The 26,087-nt window shown below is 40.7% G+C and overlaps 3 protein-coding genes across 3 annotated transcripts; 2 read left to right on the top strand and 1 right to left on the bottom strand.

Annotated features, from left to right (window-relative positions):
* Positions 1–41: 41 nt before the first annotated feature.
* On the bottom strand, positions 42–25,984 carry LOC110857982 (kynurenine/alpha-aminoadipate aminotransferase, mitochondrial). Its single transcript, XM_022106598.2, has 9 exons — positions 25,732–25,984; positions 25,014–25,182; positions 24,756–24,945; positions 24,575–24,682; positions 23,872–24,015; positions 23,602–23,781; positions 23,375–23,501; positions 23,074–23,282; positions 42–246 (listed from the first exon to the last, which is right to left on the bottom strand). The coding sequence occupies exons 1-9, from the start codon at positions 25,952–25,954 to the stop codon at positions 184–186; spliced, it is 1,413 nt and encodes a 470-aa protein (XP_021962290.1). The 5' UTR covers positions 25,955–25,984; the 3' UTR covers positions 42–183.
* On the top strand, positions 397–2,738 carry LOC110857983. The gene is made up of 4 exons (XM_022106600.2): positions 397–1,046; positions 1,110–1,238; positions 1,327–1,432; positions 2,234–2,738. The coding sequence occupies exons 1-4, from the start codon at positions 780–782 to the stop codon at positions 2,665–2,667; spliced, it is 936 nt and encodes a 311-aa protein (XP_021962292.1). The 5' UTR covers positions 397–779; the 3' UTR covers positions 2,668–2,738.
* On the top strand, positions 3,272–23,056 carry LOC118438399 (integrator complex subunit 6 homolog). Its single transcript, XM_035858596.1, has 3 exons — positions 3,272–4,789; positions 19,062–19,298; positions 20,772–23,056. The coding sequence occupies exons 2-3, from the start codon at positions 19,224–19,226 to the stop codon at positions 22,293–22,295; spliced, it is 1,599 nt and encodes a 532-aa protein (XP_035714489.1). The 5' UTR covers positions 3,272–4,789; positions 19,062–19,223; the 3' UTR covers positions 22,296–23,056.
* Positions 25,985–26,087: the final 103 nt, after the last annotated feature.

The raw sequence follows: 26,087 nt of genomic DNA, 5'->3' as shown, positions 1-26,087 counted from the left end.
ATAATTATTAAGATATCAAACGTAATAATTAGTCACCCACCTTTATGACCATATGCTCGCCATGATTTATTACTTTTCCGTCATTATTTACGCATATATCAAATTTTATTGCTCCGCATTACACACAAACAAACCAGTGCATGCATGTTTAATTCAGTAGGAAATCAACTCAAGATAACTGATCTACTGTTTTCTTCGCTGCAAGCCTTCTTCCCGTTTTATTAACGCTTTCAGACGTTCCATTCCCTGCAAAAACAAAGGAAAAAGCCCATTTAAATTAGCATATTTATTTGAATGGAAAAATTTATTATTTTCGTCAAAATCAAGGTTTGTTATTATTAAGTTGATTATAATTAGTCGTACGAAAATAGATGATGCGTTACTCGCCAAGATTCAAGAGCAAAGTTAACATCGTTAACTTGTTAGTGCACATGCTTTTTATTTGCAGAAGTTATCGATATGAATGTATACATACACTGCTTTTATTACACGGAGAGTAGAAAAAAATCCTCAAATGAGGACAAGTATTAGGGAAAACGCTCTCCGAATAAATGAGGATCCATCCATCCATCAAAAATCGATTCATCATTTCTGATTGTATTCAAATTCACAAAGTCCACTAATTTTTCTCTCACCCCTGGCAAAATGAAAGCAACTTGGGTCAAACAACATTCGTCGTTCCTGTTCTCCAGTTATCGTTATCGTTATCGTGCTAAAATTAATTGCCAATATTTCTTGAATCCAAAATTCTTCGCAATTAGGACGTTTCTTTGCACAAAATGGGGAAACTGTTCCTGTTTCCCATCATCATTCTCATCATTCGTGTAGGTGTACAAGTTTTTGCTGAAATCACAATTGTGCATGTAACGAGTGGTCAGACGGCCGTGAAGCTGTCCTGCCCTGTCACTCAACCAGAGCCAGATAAGTCTTTCACTTCCGTCCTCTGGCTGCCGGATGATGATAACGAAAATGTGATTGGGGCCGGCGCAGAGTATGATCACAACAAGTATCGCTATTTGGCTTCCACTGGTCAACTGCTTTTTAAGGTGGTGCAAAAATATTTTTGGTTTAAATTGTGTTTTGCTTTCTTAAGAATTTTTTATTTACAGGAGGAAATTACGCCTCAAGATGAAGGAGTATATCGCTGCGTGTTACGATCTGGATCATACGTGGGATCCGCTTCAGTACAAGTTTGGGTCAAGAGAACGTACGCAAACTTTTTAGAACGAGAGCTGCAGGTTGGGCTAGGTTTTTTTTTTACAAATAAGAAGTTTTTGTTGGCTGGATAATTATAAACGATTGTTTTTGTCGTCGTTAAATTGCTAGACAAATCTGATTCGCGGTGCGGTAGCAGCCGGACTTGTTTGTGGCACCCTCGTAGTCACTTGTCTCGTTTATGCTTTTCGACATCAAGGATCGACGTCGGGAAGAAGTATGTTTTTTTGTTTTGTTCTATAGATAAAGTTCATTTAAGGAGGGTACAAAGTTTTGAATTGGTCTGTTTATTCTTTTCGGGATCACTTTAGTGCTGAATAGGGTGTTTTTTGGACAGCTCAAATTAATGACGAAATTAGATTTAAATTCAAAGAAGAATCTCTGTTCATATTGATTTTACATGAATAGAAATTTTGATATAGTGATAATGCTAGCCAATAAGCTAATACTAATGTCTCCCATCACTTCGTACCTTGTTAGTGCCAATTTTATTTTACAATTTTTTAGGGGAAATGGCAAAGTTGTGAGATATGGCTTGAATTACCTCTCATAAAAAGCCCTCTAGCCAACGAGAAATGGATAAGCGTTTGGAATTAGAGGAAAACTATTTCAAATAATTTGAATACTATACCGCAAATCTGAAAACCAATGCCAGATGCTTTGAGGACCACCTACATACTTTACTAGGATAAGTGCATGTATGGGGTCACAGAAGAAGATGAAGCACTCATTGGGGTAGGATGGAGAGACCAATTTAATATGGGGGTATTCATTACGAGTTAGCATGTTCATTCGTAGTTCGTTGCATAGTTTTGAAAAAAAATTGGCAAACTAAACACTAGCCTTCGAGATGCGCAAGTTTGTAAATGAATTTTCAAACCAAATTTCTATGCGAAACTTGCAAACTTCGTTTTTTGGAAATGTTTTTAACGATTCGTACTCGAAATTCTATTCACGAAAGTCTATAAATAGTTTCATTTTCCTCAATTTTATATTTTAACCCCGAATTTTATTCCAGCCATGGGACAACGCTCTGGTGCTTACAATCTCTCTCCTCCGCCTCCCCTCACGATGATGGGAAGCAGTGTCACGCCAGGAAGTAGCAGTAACACTACGAAAACCACGAAAACCACACCCTCCTCGGAACAGGAAACAGTCGCACTAGCAACGCGGATGGAAGAACTCATTTTGGATCCTGTGACTCTGCCCAACAATCACTTCGTAATCTCGACAAGGAAACAATCCGCTGCTGACGATTCTGATGGGGACATTTCCTTCCTCAGCAGTTTACCTGGTGGTGGTGACAAGGTGCCCATCGCATCACCCGAGTCTACCGGAAGTACGATTTCTATCCGGGTGAATGGCACACCACCCGAGGACGCACAAGGGGTCAAAGTCAAGACATTGAAACCAGGATCCACCATTATCTACATTACGGCTTCTGAAGACTAGATAAGAACTCGTGATGAACTAGTAATGAACAAAATTGAATAAAAAAACTACATCCTGTTCAAGTACGATTAGATTTTTTGACAAAAACTTTTACTTTAAATTTACGACTCATAAATTTAAACGTCATCCTCACTTACTAGTCAGCAAACTGGATTAAGCCTAATTTGCACTCTTGATAAATTTCCGTCTCTCTCTCTTCTATACGAGTTTACACGGGAATCAGTGACCGTACGCAGCTAGTTAGTGCACTTAGGTCCCATCAACCTCATCCGGCCCGTTTATCTCAATTGAACGGAACTGTCTCGGGTAGGTGGAAAAGCTCTCTCTAAAAATGGGTGAAAGTCGTCTCCTCCATTAATTTACAGATAGTCCCATTAAGCTTGATACGAACGTCCTTAGATTAGAATTCCATGGAAGGCATGCACAGGTTGAACCTGGCCGAGAGAATTTAACCGAGTGACTTGTTCACCCTGGACGTCGTACAGGTTGGTTGGGTAGGAATTCTACCACCAAAAACCAGAACGAGAAGACGGCGAGAAAACAGGGCAGACCAGACATGCTCAACTTGGAGAGAGAGAGAAAGACAAACAAAACCCCGAGACAAGTTTCAAAACCAGTCCAAAATTCAACTCTGCTAAAGAAATCAACCCAGTCGAGTTTTAGCTGGGGTATGGAAAGCTACTACTGCATCCATTATTTGCATTCGGTCTCCATACATATTTTACCAGAAGCCTCGCCACTGCTTGATCTCCTCCTCCTACGGCTGGCTAAAAGGGGGACAGAGATTTATCACTTTTTTCCACTCGGTGTTCCAGGTTTAGAGAAAATTCTCTTGTTTGTTGTAAACCGAATTTTCATAAGCTAATCGTTCCAATCTAAGCTGTAAGATCTCGCCCCAAGTGAAAGCAGGAAATTGGACAAAATCACCTCCCAGCATTATACCCTCGCTTACGTGTACATTCAGTAAATTTACACAAATAAACAAATTCCTGCATAATATACGAATCCGAATCCATCATCTCCGAATTGATAAACAACATTCCTTTTCTCTCTGTAGCGTCGGTCGTCTCTTCCTCCCCGAAAACGTGGTGGAGTGCAGGAGTGGAGGACAAAAGCAGGTTTTCCACTGTTTCCTTCTACCACAAAACCACTAAAAACCCAAGTTTGCCTCCTAAACGCTAAAAAAATCGGAGAGTTATTGACATTTAATTTTGAAAATATTATTCCGTGCGTCCACCCACCACCACCCGAGAAGAAGGGAGGAAAGCCCATTAAATTCGGATCAGCTAAACACACAAAATCATAATCCGGCCCATTTCTGCACGGATTTCTTTCCACCTTACTTCCTTCCTTCCACCCATCTCAGTCTCCTCTCAGACCACAAATGGGACAGGACAAAATAAGGATCGACACTGAACCGAATCCCGTCCGTCTGATGATAATTCCATGCAAATGAATTCAGTCTTCTTGAGTAAACTCTTCTTCAAGTCTAGTCAAGCGGAGCTGGAGTATCGCACACAAACTGTATAAACTCGAGAGTCGTTCATTTGTCACTTTCTCCGCAGAAATGAATGAATGAATATTTATTCCACGCAAACAAGTTTGACCAACTGGTGCTACTTCTGCAGAGTCAGAATATTCAACCCTTCACAGGAATCACCCAGACGTAAGGAGACGATAAGCTGCAGTTATCTAAATTACGTCTCACCAACAACAAAAGTCGTCACCATTTCCGCCGCCCTCCCCCGAAAACCAGGCAACCGGACAATATCCATCATCTCGAATTAATCGGCACACGTACATGGATGACTTGTCTCGAAACAGTCTTACATACATATTACGCTATTAGTGGCGAAGGTATCATATGAATGACGTCAATTCAATTCCATGTCATCGTCCTCTGCTCTTCATGTTGTCGTAAAAACTGGGACCGGTCTCACGGGACGTTTAAATTATTATTGTGCTTCTTCTTCTTCGTCGTCGTCTCTTTCTCATTCCATGAATAAGTAATATCAATAGTTTTAAGTGTGTGTGTCTCCAAGAAGAAGACACAACTCGTGGTGGTGGATTAGGCAAATTTTGCCAACTTTATTGCCCAATTTCCGCCAGAAGTAAAATAAAGGTGAGTGTCATTTCATCATGTCTCACAAATTGTGCTGTTTACGGGGAAGAGAAGCGAGAAATTATAACAACTTTACGACACGAATTGTATGTCTGTCTGTAATTCAATCTCGATAAGAAAAAAGGTAAATCTCATCTTCTCCCCCACCTCAAAGATTCAAGAACAGATTGCTTGTAAAAGAATTGTAAAATATAATTTCCCTCGGGATCATTACTGCATCATTCGCATTCACCCACGACTCTCCCACCTCCAATCTATTCTTCCTCTGTTGTGTGTGATGAGAAAAAAAACAGCTCGATTCTTTGTTGCCTTCCGTAATGCAAATGTAATTTAGATGATCGCTGAGTAGACGTACACATAGAAAACCAGAGGTTTGAAATGACTCCTATTTTTCTTTCCCCATTATAACGCAACAACAACCCGAATGCGGAATTCCCATCTAATTAACCCAGCTTTTAATGCACGTCACATAGTTAATTGTAAAGATTAATTGCGACGATAAAGTTCCCCTTTGTTTCCTCCTCCTCGCACAACAACAAAGAGGACAGTGTGTCAATACTGGTAATGAAGTGTGTGTGCATTGTTTTGTGAGGGACTCGTTCAGAAGTAGGGACACGCTCACTTTCTCCCCAGCAGCCAAGTGGTGGTTGTGCTCTCCACTTTCTTTCTTCTTCTTGTATCGAGTCGATAATCAGAATATGGTTGGAATGGTGGTCGTACTTTGCGATGTGGGAGGAGGGGTGTGTGCTGGTAAACAGAATGGGTGTGTGTTGTTTGTACGACTTGTTGTATGTAGTGGACCGGCGGCGGCGGTGGCTTCCTTCCTTCCGCAGGAAAGGTAAATCCAAATATTTGGAGTGAAACTCACACAAAACGTAAAACCTTATCTTCTCGCATTTTGCTCGTCGTTTCGTCGTATCGTAAATGTGGTGGAAAGACGATGTGAGAAACGAGTCAATATTTTATTTCTCCTCGACTAGCTGCATCATGCCAATCAATAATTCCTTATGCTTGCTTACTTTATTCACCCATAAGCCAGGCTGTTGTGGAGGAGTGGGAACAGATTGAGGTCAGTCTAGACAAGTCACCTATCAGCACAAGAGACGATGGACACGGATTTATTTCAGGAAAACAATATTTATCCAGTCATGACATCAACAACTCGGAGAGAGAGTTTTGCTATTACAGATTACGGATTTCGGGGCACAATTAGTCCAAATAGTAAGACCGGCTGTCAAGTGTGAAAGTATCCTGCAGTCAAAATAATCAAGTTATGTCCTCCTTTAAAGACGACATGACTCTGGAGAGCATTGTTTCACCATTCCACTTAATTGGGGCGGCATTGTTCCTGGATGATGATAAGATAGGATGATAAGCCGTAAGCTCTCGTATCCATCATATCTTCTCCTATCTAGAAAATGGAACCATTTAGCTGAACATTCAGGGAGTACTTACTCCCCAAAGTTGGTTCGTCTGGCTGGTCACTTTGTCCGGTTGGTTACTCACTCCACTTATTTCCAGAGTTTGCAATAAAATCCACTTTGGGACAATTACTTTTCCTTCCTTGAGTTCTTCTGTGTTTTCGTCTCATCCCACCAGATATGAGTAAGTGAATGTCATGCCGGCCTCGTTGTTGAGAGTCCGTCAGCTTAGAGATCTCTGCTTGATTGATCGACTTTCAACCAAGTATAGATTGGTTGAACATGGATGCAGTCGCCTCCTCCCAAATCTGCTGGTTGTTCAATAAATATTCGGCAAAAAAGAACGGCCCATCATAACTGCCAAGCTGGTCGTCTCATCAAATTGGAGGAATAATAGCATTGTTTATGGACTGCGTAGAGCAATGAAGAGTGGTCGTCATTCTGCCGGATTAATGGCAGCTTTGTTTTATTGCTTTGCCTTCTTTTATCAACCCTCGAGGACAAATTGGTCGTGGGACAAAGGACGACAGAAATTGGTTTCTTTCACTGACAGAAATTTCCACCACTGTTGTACGTACATAAATGCTACTCTCGAGCTGCACCACCACCACCACTGCAAACGTGTATTTGCTCACCGAGAAGTTCACCTTTGTCCGAGAAAGAAGAAGAAGAAAAGGCCAAACTACTCGTATACTCATTTATTATTGTGATAGTGGTTTCCTTCGTCGGTTTGGGTGGAGAGAGAGAGACAGCTGCCTACTTTCTCCCAAGGGGTCACACTCCGGAGAGAGAAAACTGCCTGGTGGGATTTATGAGGGTAAAAGGAAATTGTTCAGGTCATTGCAGATGAGTTGCACAATTGCCCCTTACAAAATCCATCTGCCAGCAAAGTCGCGTGGTCTGCCTTGCTCAACGGGTTCATCCCATGCATGCACCCGACTTTCTAACCACCACTGTCCAAGGCCTTGAGCATCCCGAGGGAGGCCTTACTGCTGGGAGCGGGGAACATCATCGCTTCCATCGCCATTGTGCCTTACGATTAATTCATTTTCGGTGAAAAACGAGGAGAACCTGGACAAGGAAAACGATTTCGGGCATTCCTCGAACCTATCGACTTTTTTTGAAAGATTTAAGGTTTTCCCAAACCAAAAAAGAGATACGAGGCGTACTTACTACTCAAATACAATTAGACCTTCCTACATATCCATCTATGTACATAATCTGCCTGCAGAATAGGTGATCACTTTCAAAATTTCAGCTTTACACCAATTTTTTATTTTTGCTCCAACTTTTGGCATGGAATTGAACTGTGAAACCAAAATGGGGAAAAACAGAGATGTGATTTCATGACTTTTCCTTCAATTGTGGTTGGATCATGTTTTGAGGAAAGTAAAGTAAATCCATTTCACGGCTCATCTCCCACGTTCACAACCTCGATCAGGCCATTTATTATTATACGGTTAGTTTTCTCTACTACTTTCACCTTTCCTTCACTGAATCCATCCGATATAGTCGCCATTATTTCGCCATCTTATTCTCCTCCTTATCCCACTAAAACGAGAAGACGGCCAACCAACCAGCCAAGCCAGGCAGTCATCACCACGTCATTATTCCGTGAAACCATTACCATTTCACCAAGTCGTTCATCGTCACCGTCACGAGTCATTCGATACGAATGTGTGTGCAGTTTGGTTGGTTGGTCGGCTGCTATCCAGTTTCACTTTCCGTCTTGGAACTAATTTGTTCCGAATTTTTTATATGCCACGACTTCCAACACATCCTTCCATCCATGCCGATTGTCAAGGATCTGGGACAGTTGCGACTCCTCTGCAGATCGTGTGGAAACGAGCATCACCACAAAAAGAGAACTTGAGACACGTATTGTATTCTGTTTATCAAAGACACCTCGAATTTCCGCGTTTATTTTTTATCTTTTCCCGCACCGCCCTATTTTACAAGACTTTTCCATTCCCATCGCAAAAACGGTTGTGGTCTAGACTCGCATCTCTCACCTTTCAATCATTCTCTGGAGAGGCGACTTCCTCTCTCCGGCTCCCTCGTTTTCATTACTTGTTTGTTCCTTCGTACACCTTTTTGCACCACGAAAAAGGTGAAATGGAAACGGGACGCACTGCTAATCGTTCCCACGTGTTGTTGAGACGCATTTGTGGTCAAATTTGCAAAACGGATGGACCATTCTGCTAGGCCAACTTCCTGGGGTAATTCATTACACCACGTTTTCGTGGAACCGCATTATAATTCACAATTCTCGACTCCCTCCTGGCCTGCAAGCACCTGAACCTTAATTATGTTTCGGCATAAAGACAGCAACTCACGTCAAGTCCCAACCAGAAGCTTTCTCCTTTCTGTGGGGAAATTTAGTGAGTGAAAGAGTGAGTGAGTGAGTGAGTGAGTAGATTGTATGAGGAGGATGCTTCTACCCATTACTTACTTACTTTTCGTAACATAACGTGATGCAATGTGTGTGTCTGTGTGGGAATTTATTAAGTAGCTACTTTAAGCGAGGTTCTGCCCGTCTGTCTGTCTGTCTGGTTATACGAAAATTTTTGGAAGAAACGTAAGAATTTTCAGTTGTGTTTGTGTTATTGAGAACAGGCTCAGTAATTGACCCATGCTATTCAGGTCAGGAAATTTTGAATTGCAAATCGAATCATGTGGGGTATCATTTTATGGAGAATTTGAAGGGCAGCAAAATCGCAAATAGCACATTGATCTATCATCACTCTAAAGTGTCAAAAATTTTCAAATTTAGGAATTATACTCGAATTTTCATTGGGTACCGCTACCGCTACTTTGTTGCATCGTTTACCAGAGTTTATTCCCAGATAAGACGGACATCCAACCATTCATCTGTGAGAAAAAGTTTTTTTTCCACAGAGAAACCAGAAAATATCTTTACTTTTGCTACTCGTCCATGCAGAAAATACATTTTTCTTCTTCTTTCGCCATTACGTATTATCGGAGAACAAGCTCAAAAGCAGTAAACGAGCACTGCAAACCAACCAACTCAAAATGAGTGAGGCTGGGAAAAATTTTCAAAATTTTGCAGTCTTTAATTTTCAAATATCATAAAAAAGAGTTACGAAACTTAATTATTTTTTGTTTCTGCAAATAAACTATGGTATAAAACGGAGCAAAGTTTTTCCCGTTTTATTACTTTTTATTACTTGCATCGTCACTTGCATGGGAAAAACAGCCAGAGATGGATACGCAGAGCGAGAAATTCCGTCAACTCCTAGCTGACTCCTATGTTTTGCCGCATATATGTATCCTCCCCGAAAAAGATGACAACTCTCTAAGCCGAGAAAGTCAGAACTTTGCTGAATATTATGAATCGTTGTCCGTATCTTAATGTCATCTTTAGAATCCATTAGCACCCTTCCAACTACCATTTCCTCCTCTTCAAGATGGGAAAGGATTCATTACCAACTTTACGTAAGTACGAGTACTAGTCGACCAACCGACATTTTAGTCGTGCCAACTTTCTCTCTCTCTTTCTCTGCTGTTGCACTATTGCACAACTTTCACTTGGAGGCATGTTTCAATTCCGTGCTTTAGCGTTGGCCAAAACTTTCTATAATGCAATCCAATCCAGATGTTCCCCGTGATGATGACCTCGAATGAATGTGGAATGAAATGGAGAGAGAGAGAGAGAACGCGTCTCTACAGTTCGGAATGTGGTTGTTCACTTTAAACTGGACACGTAGCAACCATTTCAAACACACACCTGCTTGTAAACGGTTCACAACTTTTATTCCAGTTTAGGAAATTATTCCTCTGCTTTTCACATATTTCACTTTATCCCGCGAGACAATGGAGAGTACGGCGGAGGAGTGGAGATACATAGCTGCGGATCGTTTGTTTCTCTTTGTTTGTTTCGCTGGGGGGATGATGATGATGGTTCAAATCGATTTCTTTTACCTAAATTTTTAATCAACTTGTCCTCTTCTGCTTTAATCTCACTCGAAAACCTGGTTCTTCCTGTTTTAGTACGTACTATATCTGCAGTCCTGCTGCGGTAGGGCTACGGACAGGATAAAGGAATCAACTCAAGTACAAGAAAATTTTTCTGTGCCATGTTCACTTTAAGAAGAAGACCAAGAACAAGCCCGACTGGACAAACGCATGGCCTGAATGAGGTCATACTACTTGTACCCACTCGTGCCTGTAATAATAATGATTCCTATATCGTCGTGCAGTACAACAGTCCAAACTCCAAAGAAGAGGATAAAGATTGACCTAATAGCATTAGATATACGGACATGCAGACATGGGCTTCTTCTCTTTTTTGCCAGCCTTGTATTCATGGTCGTTACATGTTCCTCTTAACCTCCTCCTCTTTTTCCAGGCTGGACTTTATACTCCCGAGATAAAATACTTTACCACCAATGTAATCGTTGTAAATGATAATAATAATATGTCACGCCATTAGCTTGCCCTAAGAACAGGGCAGAAACACATATTCACCTCGTTATTCAATTAGGCCGAAGGAAACAATTAGGAACACGCAAAGTACACTTACTTATTATTATGTGTCTGCTCTCTCTCTCTCTCTCTCTCGTTGGAGAATGAAAATCAAACTTTATAGCCCTTTTTAGCCCTATTAAATTTTCTTGTATGTGAGAAACAAGGCGTTTGGCAAACCTCTTTTCGGTTTCACCTTCGTTTGAAAAAAATATTCAAAACCAATTTGTCTCAGTCCCTCGACTACTACTCCTTTTGCCAACTTTTTCTCCAACTTTATCTTTCTTTCCTTGCTCTCACTTGGACAAAATGGTGCAAGTCGTACCAGCAAAGAGAGCAACGTAGGTGGTGGTGGACATGTATATTGTACTTTTCGAAAGAAAGTGAGAGTCGTATACATACATAGGAAAGGAGAAAGTAGGAAAAGAGCAATTGGGCCAATCTGTCACCAACGTCTTTCTTTCTCCACTTAAGCACACCATTCAAAGCATCCTTCTTCTTCTTTTCCTTCCTGTTCCTCCCGTCTAAATCTTAATCCCACATACATCCATATTTCCAATCCACCCACAAAAATGGAGCATTTTACTGCCCCATTCAAATTTAAATTTACATCGTCATCATCATCCCCTCCTCGACCAGACAAGAGGACTAGAATCACAACTGTCGTCTCTCAAGTTCTTTTTTTTGCGACTACACAAGTTTTTGGTCCTACCACGTTCGCCGTGGTGTCGTCTTCTTTTACTTTCTTTTCTTCTTCTTCTTCTCCTCTGGTCTCGATTACCCGAAGGGAGAAAGTTCGCGGAGAAGGAGAAGAAAATATGATTTAAAAGGGACAAGAATAGAATAAGAATATGTTGTCATGCATGTGTCAAAATCTAATCCGGGCTTTCACTTTACTTTATTCCTTCTTTCGTCATCTCTATGCGTTCACTTTGTTCGGATGCTTTTACAAGATTCGGAATAATAAGACTGAGAAAAGGGGAAAAAGAGGGTTTTATCCGTTCCTTTTTCTCACTGCAATAAATATTATCATACGTTTCTCCCCACTTACACAAAGGTGCAACATGACGCATCTCGCCTCGTAGTTGTTTTAAATGACCAAGCAAACTGAAATCTATTCGATGGGAGAACAACACACTTCACCATTTTTATACCTGTCTTGAGACGGATTACATAATCTTGATGGAGAATACGGCCAAAGAGAACATGGTCGTAAAATCAGTCTTTATTTTCTACCTCTGACCGGATTCAGCTAGTCTGTAGCAGGTTGGTTGGTCCTCCTCTTCTCATGCTATCGAATCCTACTTTTTTCTCCCTTGTCCGCCTTTCAGTTTAATCCCGATTTTATTTACTTAGTTTCAAAAGGACTATAATCCCGAAACAATGCAAGCGCCTCATTGTTGCCCGAGAAGAAATGAGATGTGGTCAGAAAGCGTCAAACTTCACCTCTTTTCTGCTTCGTCATCAGTCTTCTGGCTACATTTGGGTCACAGGGTTCGTAAGAAGAAATGAACCCTCGTGAAAACGAAGAGTTTAAAAAAACTTTTTTAAAGAGTGAGTTGGTTTTTGAAAAAAAATTCTGCCGCAGTCTGTATTTTTGTAGGAGAAACTTCCCAACTTTCACTCCCCTGACCCGGTATCATCAAGTGAGTTTTTTCCCTCTGAGGGAAAAAAACTCTTATAAATAGTCGTCTTATTCACTTTGCTCTAAAAACCTTTTCCTTTGTTTCCATCTCCCACTTGCAGAGAGAAGACAACAAAATATTCTTTAGGAAATGAAAGAAAGGAGCGCGTTATTCAGTCCAGGTTATTCATAGACGAAAGTGTGCATTAATTTTGCCAAGTACTCGCTCACAAGTGAATAGGCACGCCGGATATTTGGAATAGAATAAGGAAAATGAGAATATAATAAATGTATAACCGTCTGGTGGTGGTTGGTGCTTCGAGTCGTTTCTAGCTCCTGGAGACTCTCTCATTCTTCAACGAGGGTACGACGACGAAAGCTTGACTGTGAAGTAGACGATGACAATGAGAAGGACGAGTTGCAACTAAAAATTCGCATAAAGGAGGACAACCAGGAGGACGAGGGTTATCATTAAAAATTGGAGAAAGTACTTCATTTTCATAATAATAAGCACTTCTTGAGACAAACTTTGCTTCCTCTTTATCTCTCCAGGTTCGCATCACCAGCAGAGTTGACAAATTGCAACTTCTTCTCCTCAGAGTGGGTGGAAAATTGAGCAAATATAATTTTTGAATTTGTATACATTTTTTAGAACAAGAAATGAAAATAAGACGGATATTTGGCTACAATTTAAAAAATATGATACTACTTTCTCCCTTAAATAGATCATACTTTTAGAGTAGTTTATTGCGAGCATAGGTCATGTTTGAAATGTGAGTCGTCTCGCTCTGAAATTTCATTACAAGTAAAACTACAAGTTTCATAAGTCTTTTCTCACACGTCTACTTTTGGCAGTAAAGGAAAAGAAGACGATCCATTGAGTTGAGTGAAACTAAAAGTAAAAGCGAACCCCGTTTTCGTGACACTTTGTTAAAATATTCATGCTTCACTTATGCTCTCTCGTACATGTATCGCTCCTCGTACTCGTATCACCATAACCTATCATTCCCTCTCGCTGAATGCATACTTAAATATTTCCTCTCTCCTCTGCATCTGCACCAAATGCGGGTAATGTAGCGAAAGTAATTTGAAACGTCGTCTTCCCAAGAAATGGAATCATCATTCCCAATAACGGGGTGCTGCTGGCTAGCGCTTAATTACCACAACCAAATATATACGCACAACCCCCAGAAATATTTGGCACGTAGGATTCGCAATTTTTTTACAATATCCTCCTCATGTGTTAGAATGGGAGCACATTTGGTTTTTGGTAGTCGACGCGGCGGGTGAACTTCTTCTTGTAGATCTGGGAGGCGATCTTTGAGTGTAGTCGGTGGTGGTGGTGGGGGAAGTAATTATATAAAATTAAATAAACCACCACCATCACCACCACCTCCAAATTTTATGGGCCCACCGGGTTTCTTTCCTCTTGTGCAATCTGGTCATGTTTCCACATTGGAATAACGTATCACTAGAAGAACTTTATATGTTGTCCCTCTCTTTCTCTCTGCTGGGCCAAGCAAACCAACTCCATAAATATTTCCGCCCGTCATAAACTCCGTCATGATGATCTGCCAACTAGTTTGCTGGGTCTTTTGGGGAGGAGGAGGAGGAGGACGATGCAAAGCAAGTAATATGGCAAACCAGAGGCAAGGAGGAAACTGCGCTCGTTTCCTTTATACATCGAAAAAGAAATGAATGACTTGTGTTTATAAACAGTCACTCACTCACTCCATCATTTACGTAGCGTCGTCGTCTTTGTTGGTCGTGAGCTGCCAACTTATACTTACTTTTTGGGCAGCACGACATCCAGTCAAAACCAGGACTGGGTTTCATTTACTTAAGCTACTTTTTATAATTTCTCAACAAACCTATTCTTCCTCCGTCCGTGGTGATGATGATGGAACGAAGAAGGAGCTGTATAACTCTAACCAACCAACAAGGACATGTACAAAATATAGCAAAAAAACACGACGCAAATTCATGGGGGAATTGTTCTATTAAAAAACAAACTGGGAAATGGAACGGGTCATAAAATGCAGGCGTCGTTTCTATTTCTTTGTTGTGTGCAGAGAGAGAGAAAACAATGCTAACTGCGAGTCTATATTGGTATTGGTAGGTATGAAGATATAATTGTGGACATTAAAGGAAAATGAAGTGAAATAGGGGCAGAAGCAGCAGCAGAGCAGCATCTTCTTGGGTATAAATATTATGTGATTCTTAGGAGGGGAGCTTGCGAGGTTGATAATAACAGATCCTGATGCCCTTTGGATATGTGGTAGGGTCCTATGAGTGTACTAAAACCCTGAAGTGGTTTAACTCCATGGCCATATTTGCGCCCGCCACACCCACTCAAAAATACCCAAAAAACGCTTTCACTCCAGTTTTCACTCACTCAAAACCTCGCCAAAAATCCAATTTTACTCGGATTTTAAAATTTCTTTCACCATTACACTCCCAGATAGTTGCTTTCTTCAATCCAATATCAAACTCAATTTTGCTGATGATTATTTCGCAGGGATAATTTGCGTTGTTGATGACTACAACAATGCTCATTCAGAATTTTAAATTTTAAAAATACTAAAAATTTCGAAAATATTGAGTTTGATATTGGATTGAAGAAAGCAACTATCTGGGAGTGTAATGGTGAAAGAAATTGCAAAATCTGAGTAAAATTGGATTTTTGGCGTGGATTTGAGTGAGTGAAAACTGGTGTGAAAGCGTTTTTTGGACATTTTTGAGTGGGTGTGGCGGGCGCAAATGTGGCCATGGAGTCAAACCACTTCAGGGTTTTAGTACACTCATGGGACCCTACCACATATCCAAAGGGCATCAGGATCTGTTATTATCAACCTCGCAAGCTCCCCTCCTTAGGCTATTTCGTCCTGCGAAAATGGGACGTTGCCCTCATTATACAATGTGTTAAGAGGTAAAGTACGGGTGGATTTGTGCCGAGCGTGGCACATTTAGCGACATTTATGTTCCTGCACCGTTCCAGATATAAAAAAACGATATGCCAAGTCGGGGCACGTTTTTCTCGGAACGATTAAAAAATTAAGCCGTCATCTTTACGATAACATTGCCATTATGAAGCGGCGGTGTGCTTTTGAAGAAAAAGAGGAGCGGGCAGGTGGCGAGGTCTGAACTTGTGGTGTGTGTGTGGTCTGATTTACTTGATACCTCTGCACACTACATGCGGGGACAACAATGCCAATATGAAAACTTAATGATAATAAATCATTCAGACAGCAAAACAACACTTTGTCCATTCGCATTCCTAGCGGCGTGCCACCGTCTTGTACGAATAAGTGCGAAAGAAGGGAGAGAGAAACACGTAAAGTGGTGGTCAAACAATTTGCAATCAATAAATCAATCAGTCACTTTAAATAGTCAATGTTAGACAAAGGCGAATGCCGGAATATGCCCGAGTTTTCATCATATCTACTTTTACTCCCACTTGGCTCACTCGGATGGAATTATATTCTTTCAAGAATAAAACTTGCTTGGTGTGGGATTGAACAATGTATAAGGAACAAAGTTTAGTCAATAAACCATTTTGGCTTTTTTGGTTTGTAAGCGACTATAAATTATCCCAGCCAAAAATCACTGAATTGACAATTTTCCCAGTTTTTTTTTCTTTCTCAAGTCAAAGTCAAAGAAATAATCCTTTCCCGAAATGACTTTCCCAACCAGCAGCCTTCATTACATGATGAGATGACATCTCCTTCCCAAGAAGAAGAAAATCTCACATTTTCCATGTTTATTTTAGCATGAAGTAAAGTTCATTTCACCAAAATAGAAAATCTGGAGAAAGGGAGGGACATTTTTTGTGTGCTTACATAGTTTAGTTTATGGACAAATCGACCCATCCCTTTATTCCATTTATTTGATCTACCATTTCCACTTGACTCGCATTTCTTGCATGTGAGTGTGTACACTATACTTACCACGGGATCACTATACATGCACGACATACATACTTTGTGGTTCACTTGAGAGATAAAAAATGAATACGTGAGACACGGCCAGAAATAAATATATTTTCTTTCCACTTTTACTTGACATCAGCGTGACGTCTTGGTTTTTCCTTTCACTTGACCAAATTCGTAATACGAAACAAACCATCTCACTCGAGGATAGATTATGTCAAACCTAATTTCAACTGCAGAAATTTCTCGTATTTACCCACCTTTTAATAGCAAGTGGTGGTATGTAAATATTTTGTCTACACATCAGGCCGTATATCCCACGAGACGAGACAATGAAAGCTCGTGGAGTAAATGTGTATCTAATTCAATGGGAAAACTGAGATTGATTTGTTTATGTCGAAAAGGACAGCAAACTTTCCTCTGATGTTCGCATTTCTCCCCAATTTCGTAATCCCACTTTCACTCTGAAAGGTGAGTGTTGTATGTTCCCGAAACCTTGGACGACTCGTTTCATATTTGCCAATACTACCACTGAACGTTCTCCAGATGAGATGTGGAATTATTTATTTATCCTTCTGTCTTTCTTCTCGTGGGGTGGTTTACCTTAAAAATCGATAAAAACTTGGCATACGTCTATTTACATATTTCCCTCCTGCCATTTATCCGTCGTCTCCACCCTCCCTCCAACCTCCTCCTCCTCCTCCACCTGTCTCAACCATTATGCTTCACATCCTTTAAAATATGCATAAAACATACAACTCGTAATCGCACCCAGTCATCCGTCCGTCACGACTTGTATAACATGTTCTCTCATCCAAACTTTCCAATCACTTTCACTTAATGGCATGTTTGCTAATCGTTTCATTCTCCGTTTAATGCATTGTTTAATACAGGAGCTTTTCTCCGGTCTAAAATTGGAGCAGCCAGCGTCAAGAATGTACGTAAATCGTGTAGTAAGTCGTAGGAGCTACTAGAGTAGCAACGTTTGAACGTTTCAATTCCATCGACCCATCACTTTTCATTTCATTTGTTGTGCACAGACAGCGAAAAACTCATTCAAACTCTCTTTCTCTCTTTATCTCTGTGCAGTTTGAATGAGATTTCGTCTCTCTCTCGCGAGAGAGAGAGAGAGAGACGAAAGTCCATCCATTACAAAATTCCAACCAACCAACTTCGCTCGTTGACAAATCAATTATTTACAAAGGGCAGTGGTAGTGCTGCTGGTACAAGCGTTATTATTGCTCTCTCTGGTTTGTTTCACTAAGGGAATGAGAGTAAACATGCTGTTGAATGAATTATGATAACAAGGTGGACTAATGATTAGGGGTTGCAAATTCCGTTCACATTTTTGAAATTCGTATTTAAATCAGTTTTAGAAATTATTTAAATCCAATTCAAATTGTTGGTATTTAAGTAATTTATTCTACATTTATGCTTGGACTAATCGTGAGTTGTATTCAAAACTGTGGTACTAGAAGAATACTTGTGTACCTATCACCATCAGATTTTGATTCCCTTTGGATGTGTGGTAATACCCGACGAGCTTAAAAATATGAAAACGAGTAATTTTTTCTTTAATTTAAACCTTTATCAAAAATCTAGTTTTGTAGAATTTTAAAAATTATTCCCCCAGATAGTTGTCCAATTAGACTTTTTGGAATTTTGATTTTCCAGACAAATTTCAAGACAGTTGAAGAAATTTAGGAAAATATCACACAAACCTAAATTGAAGTTTGATATTCGATATTATAACCATCTAGGACTACACTGGTGCGAGATTCGAAGCATTAAAAATCCGAAGCCTCCGGATAATTCGAAATTTGAAAACACCGGATTTGCAATTCCTACTAATGATAATGAGTCATTCTATTTTCGGGTAGAAAGAGAGACTGCATTCGCCTCGATGAAAGATTCACCCAAGAAATCATGCAGTGAGGTCTATTACTAATTTTAAGATGTGAAATTAGAACTGAACTCATCTCTCTGTCTCTAATCTGGGCAAGATGAGGTGGCTAAATTGGCAATCAAATTTCGCGATGGTTTCATCAAAAAACAATTTAATTTTACCCATTTGCATCAGAATTTCGAATTATGTGGTTGGCAGCTTGTGGAAAGAGAGGAGATGGAGAAATTATGTATGTTGGTGCATATTGGTCTCTCATAAAAAGGTAAACCACATTAAAGGAAATCATTGCAGGAATTGGAATTATTAAATGAGAGATGTTCCCAAAATCTAGGAAATCTCTCCTTGATTTCTCATCCTCGTCCCCACTCTTCTCCCTCCGATAAATGTTTCCCATTCCATACAACAAAAATTCACATAATAAAATAGAGTTTTCATAACGAAACAATTTCAATCCTATAATAAACCCTCGCTTTACACATCATTCCACGATTTGCTTTATGGTGGTAAAAATTCAACACATTTTCTCCCAAATGCTGGCCCAATTTTGGTTTTGGCTGCATAGTCGAATTCTCATTTCCTATCCTATTTCAACCTTCGCATTAGTTCAAAAGGAAGGAAAGTAAAGCAAGAAAATCGTTCCTAAAACTAAATAGAACTCGAGCTTTTGACTGGAGAGTGAAAATCAGACCAGAAAACCTCTCTTGCCTGGTTTGATGGCGTCTCATCAAACTCAATATTGTCTGTTTCTGATACGATGCTTTATTTCTATTCTTGGAGAAAACAAATAAAATAAAAACTACTACCATCTATTTCTGCTCGACTTTTTATCCCCGCGCGTCCCAAAGGAAATGACTGAACCGTCGATAAGAGTTTGGAATAAATAAATAAAAATTTCTTTCAATTTCAGACTAGATTTGAAATCAAAAAGGGAATCTTCTTCCTGAGAACGTGTGTCTTTGTGGACGACGACGATGCTGCGGGGGGGATGACGACGTGGAGGTGGTGAGGACGATCCCGTCGATTGGTGGTGCATGTCGAGAAAGGATGAGCAGAGCTTTCACTTGGCCATATGACGTCTCTTCCTCCGAACACGAACGGATGGAATTCTGCCCGTAGCAATTTCACTAACTTCTCTGCTGCTCAGGTACAAGGAGATTATTTTAATGTGGCAACAATTTACGTTACAGAAGGAGAACGTGCCTCCTATTTAATAAGTCTGTAATCATTAACTTTCTCTTCTTTGGCTCCCTCCAAATTTCTTGCTGTTCTATCGCAAAATTCAATTTTATTCTTATTCCGGGGCAAGACACACTTCGATAAAGTTTGCGGAGTCTCAACAACTTGATAATGATCCGTGTATGTGCATGGAGAAAGAAGATCTACGACAACTTTTACTTATTCCTTTCCCTCCTTCTTCTTCACGGTGACGGATTGGAACACAACTTTTCTTTCTTGTGTGGCATCCTCGTTATTCTTTTTGAGAAAACTTTTTGAAAAGGAAGAATTAACTTGACATACATATAGTTGAGTCGTCGTCGTCGTGTATGTGGTAGCACGTTGCTGGGAAGAGAGAGGGAATTTATCATCGACATCCATCCATTCCATCGCGTGGTGCCGTAATGTGGTCACCTTTTTCAGTCCCTTCAATCATGCCGAGGAGACGAATCTGATCTCACCAGCGACTGCTAGCACCACTTTCCTCTCAAAATCTCCATAACTGGGAGTGAGTGATGCGAGGACCTTTCCTTCCTTCACTTTCTTGTTGGAAAGCAGAAATCGGATTACTTTTACCTCTGCTATCATGAAAGGAGGAGAGCTTTGCTTTGACCTAACTGACACACATGGGGAACATTATTGGCATTTTTCGATTTACGTTCAACCCTCGCGTTTGACTGACACCTACTTTTCTTTGAGATAAAATTGTTTTCCTTCAATTTTTGTAAACCAGGAAAAGGAAAGTTGTGTTATCTTTGCTGGAGGAGTCAATAAGTATGCGAAATGGTCGATGCATGTTCGTCTCTGAATCTCAAGGAGTGGGTGAGCAAAGTCAGAAAGTGAAGATGAAACAAAAGTGAACAAGGGATAAGATAAATTCAGTACGAGATGCGAACTGGAGGCAATTTCTCTTCAACTTTTTCTTCGTGCATCTCTAATTTCTTCTTTGCTTCATCATGTCGAATCTACTGAGGAAATTAAGACTTGAGAAATTACACGTAGGAGGAAAGAAGACTGCATGTCGTCCCGTGATGAAAAATCGATACCACTTTTTGAAACGAAAATAATGTGTCCAGGACTTATCCATGCAGAGTGAGTCGTCGTCGTCGTCAGTCACACACGACACTTCCTGAGCAGGTGGCCACGACATGACGTGAGGCCCATCCAATGCAGATACATGCAAGTTTTGAGATTCCTTTCTCGGTTTGTGGACTCACACGAAGGGAGGAAATTGCACCTGTCTCTTTCTCTCTCGTGGCCATAATCGAATTCGAAATGGCACTGCTGCACTGTGGGCTTGAGATAGAAGAGGGGACAATTAAGAGAAAGTTGGGATTGATTTTTTTGTATAGTAAAGTTACCTAATTTGAATTTAATATTTTTCCGTCTTTTCTCTGCCCAGGTCAATTCATCCCAATCCACCACCACCACCACTACCACAACTAACACCAATTCTACAACTCCATTATCCGTGGAGGAGACAAACAACAACATGAAAGTGACACTTGAACGCGTCCCCCCGACTCGTGACCCAGTGCGAGACGAGTATTATTCCCATTATTCCTCCCAAACTGGGATCAGGATCGCCACCACGCTCGGATCCTTTTACCTCTTCGTGCTCCTCACCCTGCTCTACAAGTCGAAATGTAAGAAGCACTCGTCCCGAAGTCCGACTCCACTGCCAGGTCCCCTCCTCCTCCCCCCGTGCCAACCACCCCTGCCACCCATGCCTTCCACCTCGGCCGACATCCTCCACCACCACCAAGTCTACCCATACACGAGTAGCAACAATATGGGTGGAGGTGGCAGCATCAGTAACAATCATCGCCCCTCTTCCTGCTACTCTCGCCCCCACCCTGCACTCCTCCTCACCTCAGCCAACTCCTCCTCCTCGGATGAAGACTTGTCCTCCTCCACCAACAAGCCCCTGATGGGTCCCCGTTTCCTCCAGTCGGGCCACGGAATTGTGACCACTGTCAACGGGAGGAAACAGAGCATCGACATTCACGTCATCCTTCCCACCCCGACAATCTCACCGAGTAGCAGTGAACACTTTCGGCAACAGGAGCAACAACCCCATCATCATCCTTACTATTTGGGCGACGATACGAGGAGATCCTCCGCCACCTCGTCGATAGGAACGATCACGACATATTCAGCAGGGTCTGGACACCCCTTCACTTTTCCTGATAATCTTAAATATGTGGATGACACGAGTAGTGAAAACATTCCAGAAGTGCGAGACAGTGGTGATGACGATGATGCAGAGGATCAAGGTTCTCTGGGATCGGATTCTGTCTTCATGTGTTGTGAACCTCCACCACCCCCACTGCTGCCCAAGAGGCGTCCCTCAGCCAGCCCGAGTAGTTACTATTCAGGGTTGGATGAGGAGTGGAAGGTCACCCTGACGCAGGCCAGAGCACAAGTTCATCATCGCGACTCCTTTACGTCAGATATAGAGTCGGTAAATGACTATTTGGAGGGCGGTGGGAGTGGAGGTGGGTCCGGGTCAGAGTGCAATAGTAGGAGACGTTCTTCTTCGACACAAACGACCATGTCGGATCTGCAGCATTGCTTAGGATTAGCATCTGCAATGGGTATGACTACCAATGCGACTACGAGGACGCCATCCCCCCGGCTGAGTCCGCATCATCCCCACCACTTTATGAGCTTGAGACAAAGTCCGGTCCAATTTCTAGGCGTCGCACAACCAACATCGGGAGGTGGAGGGAATAGTCCTCGAGTTCGTGGAGGCAGAAAGAGATCAGTCGACGCTTTACTCTTGGGCTGGAGAGAGCAACAAATGCAACAACAGCAGCAGCAGCAGCAACAAACTACTCATCACGGGAGTCGGTTCCTAGCTTCAGTAACTCCCACGCTAGACCAACGTCGAACTTTTGAACTCGTGGTGGATCCCGATAAATGAATATGACCAAAAATTTAGACATTTTTTGAAACCACAATTCTTAAACCCGTTTAAACTTTTTCCTGAAATACCTTCCCAATAATTTTCACACACTGACCTGAGTAGGAAAAAATATATGCGTGCATCTTAAGACAATCACTTTAAGCATGAGGATTTCGATATAAAAATTATTAATTGTGACCAAAAGTTGCCACTACATTAAAAAGATGAAAGTAAAGAAACAAAGAGTATTTCTATACCTCTGGATAGAAAAAAAATTGAAAACACTATTCAAAACCAATACTCAATTAATCAGTAGTAGAAAAAATTAACACTAAACATAAGAAAAATAGTTCCATAGAAAAATGGTGTAACTCTCCGTATAGTCACGACAACTGTGTTACTACGTTACATTGAGGATGAGATTGGGGGCATAAGTTATACAGATTAATATCAGTAATTAATTAATTAAATGATGTCAATTCCCTTAATTAATAATGACACTTTCCCCTTTACTTTTAATTTAATCATATAATGCACGTGTACTTGTACTAACTAAATTGCATTAATTCTGCTGTTGTACTCATTTCTATTCTATAATTATATATGACTCCCATTACATTAAATATGTACGTAGAGGATTTCCTGACAAGAATGTTAAACAAATATATGTATGTGTATATGCATGTGCATATTGTGTATGGTGAAAAATGATGGTGCGAACATGTAATAAACCGAGTTTTTTTATACTATAGAGGAAATAATAAAGTATGATAAAAAGATCTCTTTCTGCACAAACCTCGTCCATCTCGTCTTCTGGGATGACGGAGAAAGCAGCTCTCAAGTATGGGCAGTGATCTTCCCTCCTGGCCATAAACTCTCGGCCGGGCAACAACATAATTTTCTCCCCGATTCCACGCTCCATCACCATCTCGTAAGTGTCCTCAACGTGAAGCATTCTCATCCAGAGGAACATTCCTCCTTGAGGTAGATTCCACTCGGCGAGGCCTTTTTTTATTAAAAAAGAAGTCGGACATTGTAATAAATGTTAAAACGATTTCGCAAAATGTGGGACAAATTTTCCGTTTTTTTTCTTCTACCTTTCAAATGCTTCTCTACCGATGCCACCATCAAGTCTCGTCTCCGTTTATAGAACTGCTTCACCTTTGTCGTGTGGTTGACAAAGCCATGAATCCCCCACGATTTTAGGATTCCGTGAACTAAAACCTGAAATACGGGAATATTTTAAGCAGCTCAACATGTGGTGGTGACTCAAAATGTCAAAAGTATATACACGAGTGGGAAATATTTGTACAAAGCCCCCCACCTGCGAAAGTGACGAGGCGTGCAGGACTGAAGCTTGCAAGGAGAGTTCCAACACGCGAATCAACTCTTTCGGCCCTGTGGCGAATCCTACGCGAAGTCCAGAACTTAAAACTTTAGAAAATGAGTCGAAACGGAGCACACGTCCATCAACGTCGAGGGAGAGAAAGGTTTCCGGATCTTTCTATAAGCGCGAGTGAAGGAGAGAGATTTCATTTTAGTAGCAATGTTTACAAGTCCTTGTAAGTAAGCACCTATATGAAAAGTTACATACATCAAGGAAGTGGAGAAAGTAGTAAGGATCGTCTTCCAGGATGAGGAGGTTGTGTTGTCGAGCAATTTCATAAATTTGGCGTTTTCTCTCACTTGGAATCACAACCCCACTTGGGTTGGAGCCTGTCGGATTGACGTAGAGTAGCTGAAAAGTAGGAAAATTCAAATCACACAATCGTGGTAAGAAATTCAAGACACGATCGGAATGATTTCACAGAAATATATATATTTTGTGACAAATAAATATGTAGGTACTGAAAAAATGATTATATCATCGGTCGGTGTGACCACTAGTGGTTTACATGAAGAAGTTGACGAAAATCCAATCTCGACCTTCTTTCTTTTCTCCTAAGTATTTCTATCCGGGCAAACATTACACAAAAGAAAGTCAAGCTTCTGCATCCTTGACATTCAGACTCAATTGAAATCCCGTCGTCATTGTCATCCCATTGTCAAGAATATAGTCGATCCGATCCAAGAGAAGAATCAGATCATGTGGGGTCACGTCTTCTCCAACATAACCAGATCTTTTTCTGGTAATAAAACTGCGCGTCTTTGTGGGACTTTCTCCCCCTAGCCAATTCTAATACGTAACTCTCTCGTCATAATATGTACGTAATAATAATCTTCTTAAGAGGATTCTATGTCGGGTATTGCTCCCCCGTTATCCAACTTATGTATAAGTATATCTCAATTTAGCTAACCTTCGGAGTCTTCCCTTTCCAATTGTTCAGGACTTCTTTCAGTAGGTGTGGTTGCATTCCATCCGCATCTTCTGGAACTCCCAGGTATTGCGGGCGATGTGGATCCATCTTATATAAGCATAGATTACTAGTTTTCATAATTTTCATAATTTGACGAAGCAGTATTAAATTGCTTCCTTACGAGGGAAAGTACACTGCTGTACACTGGCATGGGCACAACGACGGCATCCCCTGGTTCCAGTATCATTTCCAGAACGGAACACAGCGCATTTTGACTCCCCACGGTGACAATTAGTTCAGAATCCGACATTTTGGGAGGATTGAAAAAATGCTGGACAAGCTTTTTTAGTTCGGCGTGTAATGGAGGATATCTGATTGGAATGGGAGTACTTACATTTTATGAATTGCTTGTATATTGGTGATTTTATTGCTCACGCACCCCGACGTCGGTTGGTATTGAAGAGCTGCTCTCAACGCGGTCTGGTCTAGGTTTAACTTGGTTTTGGAGTCCAATTCAACGGTGAGAGATTGAAACGGAAACAAGGCCGGGTTTGGGAGTCCACCTGCCATGAAAATGGTCCCCGGTGGCGCTGTGGCCAACATTTTTGCTGTGACCAAGATTCACAGGAAGGTAAATTAGTTGAAAAACTACTTTCATGAGAAAGGAAAGTTGGCAATGTTTCTGCCAACTTGGATATTTAGAGCAGGTGCTTGATTAAAGTCTAAAAACTTGAGTAAAACTTAAGGCTGGGCTTTGTTCTACACTTCTTAAAAATAAGGCACCCCAATGACATGACGCCAAATTTTCGACATGGCCAACAAACGCCATGAAAAGAAAAGTACATGGTTTCACACGGAGGGCAAAGCAAGTCCCGGGAAGCAAAACTCTGGTATGGAATACAGAGTTTCTTACTTCAGAAATTTTTTGTTAGAGTTTCAAAATTGAATCCGTCATCTAAATTTTACTGTCACTATTGTAACTTATCATTGATAACATTTCTATTTGACTGACAAGATAGGCGATATAATTAAGTTCTTCTTAACGGAATAACCTTTGTGTAAGTTAAAGATTTTGAATAAATTTTACCCGGTCTTAATTATTGATAATTGCAGAGATAATCTATTGATTTATATATTTTTATAAGTTTTGTACTTACTCATCTCTCTGATAAGCGAAGGTTTTCTCAGTTTTCCAACAGTATTTAAATAGCTTTGATAATCGATGGTTTTGGTTTGCGAAGAAGTTTTTAAATCACTTGAAGTTGAAAACATGTTGAATTGTTGCACTTTAAGAATTTTAACACAAGCAATTTTATTACAGTTATAATCCAGAATTATCTCTCGTAATGAGCGTATCGATGTGGTTTTGATTAGACTCATTTTTATGTTTGTGAGATTAATTGGATTGATGATCCAAAAGTCGACTTGGCCAAAACTAATATTATCTATTATGAAATAATTTGAGGTTATCTGCAGGTCAAGACAGTTAAGCAAACCTGACAAATAAATCAAT

Source organism: Folsomia candida, unplaced genomic scaffold (genome assembly GCF_002217175.1).
Source record: "Folsomia candida strain VU population unplaced genomic scaffold, ASM221717v1 Fcan01_Sc020, whole genome shotgun sequence".
In the NCBI taxonomy this organism is placed as follows: Eukaryota; Metazoa; Arthropoda; class Collembola; order Entomobryomorpha; family Isotomidae; genus Folsomia; species Folsomia candida.
This window is presented reverse-complemented; position numbering and strand designations above follow the sequence as displayed.